At 35.6% G+C, this 7,654-nt stretch overlaps 1 protein-coding gene across 1 annotated transcript in view; it reads right to left on the reverse strand.

The window, feature by feature from the left end:
• Positions 1-7,654, reverse strand: part of SPRED1 (sprouty-related, EVH1 domain containing 1) — a 161,049-nt gene that overhangs the window by 76,768 nt on the left and 76,627 nt on the right. The window contains exon 2 of the mRNA XM_006778100.2: positions 4,275-4,449. Within this exon, the coding sequence (XP_006778163.1) occupies positions 4,275-4,449 (175 nt within the window). The remainder of the gene's footprint in view (positions 1-4,274; positions 4,450-7,654) is intronic.

The following is a 7,654-nucleotide window of genomic DNA, read 5'->3' on the forward strand; positions in this document are numbered from 1 at the left end:
GAAAGTGCCCCCTTGGGAGTTTGACTGGGAGACCGGGAGTTCAATTGCTTGCTATGATGTGCGCTGACCCCCAGGGGGTAGCGCGGAACATGGCAGGTGACCAGGGGTGGTTGCGGGGAAAACCGTGCAGTGGCAGTGTGTGGGTGACGAGGGAAGGAGGAGGCAAGGAGGCGGGGCATCTGATTGGCCCTGATCACTGGCCAGGCCTAAGGACCCTACCTGTGCACAAATTTCATGCACTGGGCCTCTAGTTAAATAATAAACAGGAAGTTTAGTATATTCAGTAAAGAGAGTACTGAAGGAAGTTAAGAGTTAACCTGAAGTTTTCTTAAAAAAAAGGAAATTACAAGGCAGGTATTATGGGAAATATGCTAAATCTTAATTTCCAGGAAACAGTTATCACATGGCTCTAAAAGAAAGATAATATATATGCTAACAGGCAGGTTTTATCTCTTCAGGGAATATTGGCAATATTAAGAGTTAACTGTTGAAAAACAACTGCCAAGAGAAAGTCACAAAATTTATGGTTATACGAAGAAGTCATTAATAGTACAATTTATCATCTTTTCAATGGATTGACCCTAAAATGAGCAGCTAATTTTGGACTAGATGAATGTTGTTGTTGTTACCATTATTATTAGCATGTCTTCCAATTCCAGTCCTTAACAGCAAAACTGATTTGCCCAAGGTACTTTCTCTAATTAAATTTTCCTAGTTTTCTGCTTATGACTTATCTGTGACAATAAAAAGGAAATTGTTCCTGTCATTATTGTTTCCTCAGGACTAGCAATCTGTCTACATTCTCTACTCCACATAAACTCTTAATATGCTATCTATTGTTATTTAGTTAATGTAAAAGAGGGGAAGGCATTTCCATAAATTCAACACTTGCTTTTGGTAAAGATAACTAAGTAAGGCAATATCATGGAAGTGACTGCCTTTGGTAAAGGGCAGACAGATTCAAGATAAAGGAAGTAAAGGCCAGATTATAAAAGTTCCTCCACACAGCCCTGGCCAGTGGTTCAGCTGTTTGCAGTATCGTCCTGTACACCAAAAGGTTGTGGTTTTATGCCTGGTGACCGCACATAGGTAGGATGCAGGTTTGATCCCCAGTGGGGTATGTGGGAGGCAACCAATCAATGTTTCTCTCTCACATCAAAGTTTCTCTATCTCTCCCTTCTCTCTCTCTCAAACAAAACAAAACGAAAATCAACAAAAACATATCCTTGGGTAAGGATTTTTTTAAAAAAGTTCCTCTCCACAAATAAACTCCCTATACTTCTTTCCCAATTTGTTTTTCCCCTTATCAGTTAGGACTCTCTAGCATATTAAACTTACTTACTTATTGTAACATTTCTTTGTCCCTCACCAAAATGTATATTTATCTTAAAAACTAGAACTTCTGTCATTGTTCATTTGGATATTCCCAGTGCTTAAAACAGTGTCTAGCACACAGCAGCTTCTCAATATATATATGACTCACCTTTAAAAAGGGAATATTCTCTTTTAATAATGTAGAATTCAGTGAAGTTCCTTCAGGGTAAAATAAAGTAAAAACTCAGCAGGTAATTATCTACTGAAGTAGTTTAAATGACTGACAAAAAATTTAGATTGGATTTAAGAAGAAAATAAAAAAGATACTCAAGCCAGAGGAATCTAGTGAAACTGGGGAAAATTGAAGGCACAAAGTAATAGAGTAAGCATGAAATTGTAGAGCAAGAGAAGGGGAATAAAAAAGAAATAAGAGGAAATTGTAAAATTCCTCAAATGGAACAGTTCTGGATAACAACCAGATCCAGGAAAGCAGCCTGCTGAAATGAAGACCAAAAGGTCAAGACTGTGCAAGCAAAGTAGCCAAGAATAATGATGAGGTTCAGATGTGGAAGAGTTGCTATGGGAAGGAATTGCTAAGGTCAGTAGATGAAAACGAAAGCTAATGGATGGTGATCTGAATGGAACACTGTCAATAAAGGGGTTTATATGTGTATGTATAGTTGATAGAGTAATACTTCGGCGAATAAAGCATAATTAAAATTATGCTAACACCATCTATACTCCCACTTCCCCCGCTAACTGTGCTATTATAGTCAAAGGAGAACCAGTATCTTTCAAGAGACAGAGCTGCTGAATCTTAAAGAGAAAACTAGTTAATGCAATTGGTTTTTAGTGGAAGATTGAGGTTTCACAATGCAATAATTCAGAGGCACAATGGGAAAAGCCAAGTAGGAAATTAATGTTCTGTACTTTTATAAAGTTCAATCCAAGGCAGAAAGATGTGTCCCTGGTCTTTTAAAGTGTCCCATGATGGAAAGGGGGTGAGTCTCACTGTTAATAAAGCTACTCCTATGTTTTCTCCCTAGAAAACAAATCCTCTAATTTTGCTTTAGGCTCTAATAACTGAAAAGAAAACTCATTTTTACAATGTGTCATTTTAGACAATAAAACTATTATCTTACAGGAATTTTTATTTTTTATAGGCCACTTTTTATCCACAACCTAATTATATTTATTAATCTGAAAAACATATCCTTAATCTCTTTGGCAACTTCCTAACCTGAAATGTTTCTAATTTTCCCTTTCCTCACTTCATTTTTACCTTTATTATTTTTACCTTTACCATTAATAACTTTGTCACTATAAGTTTATAATGACAACTATCGTATAACTTGGCTGATATAACACAGTGCCTTTTTCTTATTTCCACAGACTATCTTAAGTAATACATATTGTATTGAGAGTCCTTTTGTATCTTTCTGTGTAGCCTAATCCATATTGTCATCTCTTAGCAAATAATATGCTTTTAAAAGCATAATTTTAATTACATTTGTATATTTACAGTATTTTATTGCCTACTACATAAACGTAAGAATACATCCCCATGGTAATTTAAAACTTTTAGTAGTCAATATTTTAGCAAAATTTTAATGTCATATGGACAGTTTATTCAGCTACTTATAAAGACTGTAAGGGTGTATTATAATACAGTGTTTTAAATTTACATATCACTTACAATTCAGCTAAAAATGATAAAAAAATATAACTTATACATATGATAAAAATGTTTTCCAATAAAATAAAGTGTCATACTAGCAGAAGGGCCTATCTAATATATCTAATAAAAATGAATGCAAAAGAGAAATTTTCTATTATAGGGAATGTGAAGCTCTACAGTAAAGGTTATCTATACAAAATAACAGTTAAATTTTAGCTAGCATTTAAGAAATATGTGATCGAGGATAACACTAATTTGTACTTGAGAATTAAAGGAAGAAATCAAGGCTATAAAGATTTAGAAGGCAAGGGAGGCTACAACTTATACATATCAAGAAAAGCGGTTCTGAGAATCTATCCTTGTTAAAGACCATTCCATATCCAAGTGTCTGGAAGAAAGGCAGTACTCTGATTACCTTAAAATACAACACCAAACCCTGGTTTTTCTCAGTGCTTTCCAACTTTTTCCTCAGGCACCCTTAAAAATATAAGGCATCCAAGAAAAAGGAGTTGCTACTAGTTAAGAGGCAACAAACCAAGAGGCTCCAACCACTTTTATTCATGGCGCATAGCTTGGGAAGCTCTCACTTTGAGCAGCAAAAGGGTAATCTGTAAAATAAACTCTACCTTTATGAGCATCATAAAAACAAGAAAGCAAGCATCACAGGAAATAATTTCCGAGACTCAGAATGAACAGATCAATAAATGAGTGAGTCCTACCCCGAAAACACACAAGCTGACTTTCTGAAAAAATCCCAGTCAGCTTACTCTTCATTTATGCTCGTTTCTTATTAAAAAATAAAGAAGAGTGAAATATAAACCTTTTAGAAGTGTTCAAGACATATTTTACTACAAGTGATTGCACATCAAAAGCTGCAAAAACTCTTCTACCAAAGTGCTTCCTTCAGCCTTAAGAAAAGCCATCTTTCCTTTTCCCTACTATTACCAGCATTCTGATTATGAACTCCCTTTAAAATATTACCAACATTTCTTTGTTAGCTATAAAAATGGCCATGGCACTCCTCTTTACTAATTATCTATTCTTTCTTAAAGACCACAAGTTTTTCTTGGGATATGAGGGGCAGGTATTTCACTTCATTTTTAGAATTTATCTAAGGTAAAGGATTCTAAGATGTGACTGACGGACAAAATGGGTACAAAACAGTTTTTAGCAAATTCTGGGCAAAGATAATTCTCATCAATTATGGCACACTGATAATTATTTTAAATTAATAATTCATTCTATGGAATCTTAAAATCATAATAAATGCATTATCAGTTACCATTTTGTCCCTGAGCCGCTCTCCACGGATAAGAAAGTCAGAGCAGCCATCCTCTTCCTGGTGGGAGGCTCTGCAGACAGTAACGCAGCTCAGTCCACTACCTCCAAGGGGCAACCATCCGCCACTGGAGTCATCCCGGGTCATCACCACAGCTCGCACTCGTGCATAACTATTACTAAAACAAAGGCAAAGATTATAAGTTAGTTTTTCCATAAACAAAAACCAGCCAAGCTTCCAGTCTTGTTTGAGAAATCAAAGACCACATCAGTTAAAGTGCTTACTACTTCCATGATAGTCTACAGAAAGTAATCTACTTGAAAGATCTCAAAAACATAAACTAACTTAAAAGGTTAACCTTTATTTTAAAGATCAACCTCATAATAAAAGACTACAGAACTCTTATTTCAATTAATCATTTGAATAGTTCAAGCATATTTGATTGTCATGGAACAAATTAAGAAAAACCCGAGACAAACACTGTCAAATTACATTGGCCCTCATCAAATTTGTCTATACATATTCAACTGCTGCAATACGACCAGGACAAATTACTGCTATATTTTAGCATATTTAATAGTGACACCTATAACTTTCTAACATTTCTGGAATTTATTATAAATAAAATTCTGAAACTCAGGCCGAAACCGGTTTGGCTCAGTGGATAGAGCGTCAGCCTGCGGACTGAAGGGTCCCAGGTTCGATTCCGGTCAAGGGCATGTACCTGGGTTGCGGGCACATCCCCAGTGGGAGATGTGCAGGAGGCAGCTGATCGATGTTTCTCTCTCATCGATGTTTCTGACTCTCTCTCTCTCTCCCTTCCTCTCTGTAGAAAATCAATAAAATATATTTTAAAAAAAAATTCTGAAACTCAGACACCATGTTTTTTACATCTTCTCACAGCTAGGAATCTAAATCATACGAATCATATAAAGACAAATGTTCTGTTTCAGTAACTTATCAAGTAATTGAAACCTGAATTTCATGCCTTCTTTTTAGAAGATTATTCGTAAGAGACTACACTACATTCTAGTTCCATTCAGAATCATTTCCCAATATTAACAGCAAATACTCTTTACATAAAATCTAAGAAGTGTGTTTCATCTACTAATGTTCTAAATAACTGACATCTAAGCATTTTAGTTCTAATGCTTTTAATATAATAATTACTGATGAAATCCTTTCTAAAAATAGTATACCTTGCTAACTTAGAAAAATATACTGAACATAAATTTAAACTTGTTTTGGTTATTGAATATCAACTGAAGTTCTATGTTAACAGTTCTATGCTACTCAGCCTCTATGTTCTAAGTCCTAGATTGCCAGTTGTCATTTCTCTTGCCATAGTGCCTGATTAAAATATTCCACTTTCCTTTTTTCACTTTACATATTTTATTGAAGTATACTTTACACACAATAACATATTCCGATCTCAAAATATAATTCAATAAATTCTGACAAATGTACATGTCTTCATGACCAACACTGGTAATCAGGCTATAAAAGATTTTATGACTACAGAAAAGTCCTTTAAGCCACCTTCCCATCAAATAGACAACCATGGTTCTGATTTCTAACATACACATTAGTTTTGCCTATTATGGGATTTCATATACATGGAATCAGCATCAATACTTGTACCTTTTAATTCACAGGGTAATATGTTTTTATATATATATACTAGTGACCCAGCGCATGAAATTGCATGAGACCTAGACCCGCGGGAAATCGTGTGAGACCCCAGACCCCCGAGTCCCAGCGTGCCATGGGACCCAGAGTCAAGTCCCCACCCACCTGCACGTTCCTCACCACACACGCAGCCCCGCATGCACCTCACCATGCATGCAGCCTACTGGTGACTGATCTTTGGTCATTATGGTGTTATGACCACTGGGTTTTTTATTACATAGATATTTTTTATTGATTTCAGAGAGGGAGAAAGATAGAAACATCAATGATGATAATCATTGATTGGCTGCCTCCTGCATGTCCCCTACTGGAGATCAAACCTGCAACCCAGGCATGTGCCCTTGACAAGAATCAAAACCCAGGACCCTTCTGTCTGCAGGCCAATGCTCTATATCTACTGAGCCAAACCAACTAGGGCGGGTAGTATGTTTAATTGTAAACTAAAAAATGTTTTCCAAAGTGGTTGTACCATCATACAGTCCATCAATAATGTATGATAGCATCAATAATGTATGGAAGTTGTGCCATACCCTTACCAACACTGAATGTTTTCAGACTTTTAAATTTTATTCATTGTACTGAGTATATAGTGGTAACTTATGCTGGTTTTAATATCAATTTCTCTGATAACTCATGGTGTTGAACATCTTTTCATATGCTTACCGGCTATTTGTACAGCTTCTTTGTTAAGTCTTTTGATCATTTTTTTTTATTATGCTGTTTTTATTACCGATTCTTCTAGAAGTTCTTTATATATTCTGGACACAAATCTCCTGTAAGAGAGCTGTACACTTTTAAAACTATACTGTGTTGTAGCTTAGTGAGGAGTCTAAAGCCAAACTTTCATATGTGGATCCTGGCTCTAAAACTTATTAGCTGTGTGTCCTTGAAAAGTTACAGAACCCACCTTTAATAAATGTAAACAATGCCTGGGATGTAATAATCACTAATATTACTACAACAAAGAATTTTAAATTGAAGTAGTTGTCATCCTGGTAATTCAAAGCCATATAGGGAAAAATAAAATGTACATAGTCAACCATAATCCTCTATTATTGGGGTCAAAATAACTTTTTATATAGAAGCTTTGAAAGTCTTTAGCTTTACAGGTGACCATTCTATCTAAACTTTTTATTATTCAGTTATTCAGAGGCTCTAATTCTTATTTAGGCCCAATCTTACTCTTACCAATCTTCAACTCAGAGTACTGGTCAGTGGAGGTGTGGGTACATAAAAGCTGGACTGAATTATACCAAAACCCAGCACCTAACTTAGACATATTAGGTTTAAATGTTTGTGAACTAAACTCATACATTTGAAGCTCAACATATTTGAAGTCCAGTGAAGTTACCAAGTCACAAAGGAAGTGGGTCAAAAACCTAAATCCAAGTTCCCAATAATCATTTAAGTGCATTTTACTATAGAACCCTGACTCTTCCTTCTTGTCTAATTATTTAGTCAGCTGGGAAATTTAAGAATTTTATACTAATTCTTTAAGACTTGGAGTAAAGATAGCCAGTTAGCCTGGAGGTCAAATCACCCCTGACAACAATCAAGGCTTAACTACAACAAGGCTGCGCACAAAGACCACTAGGGGGTGCACCAAGAAAAGATAAAAAAATGCGGAGACAAAGAAACAGGACGCAAATGTCAGAAATGGAAGATATAGGACTCAAAACCACACTTTTAAGGTC

Source organism: Myotis davidii, unplaced genomic scaffold, assembly GCF_000327345.1.
Source record: "Myotis davidii unplaced genomic scaffold, ASM32734v1 scaffold46, whole genome shotgun sequence".
In the NCBI taxonomy this organism is placed as follows: domain Eukaryota; kingdom Metazoa; phylum Chordata; class Mammalia; order Chiroptera; family Vespertilionidae; genus Myotis; species Myotis davidii.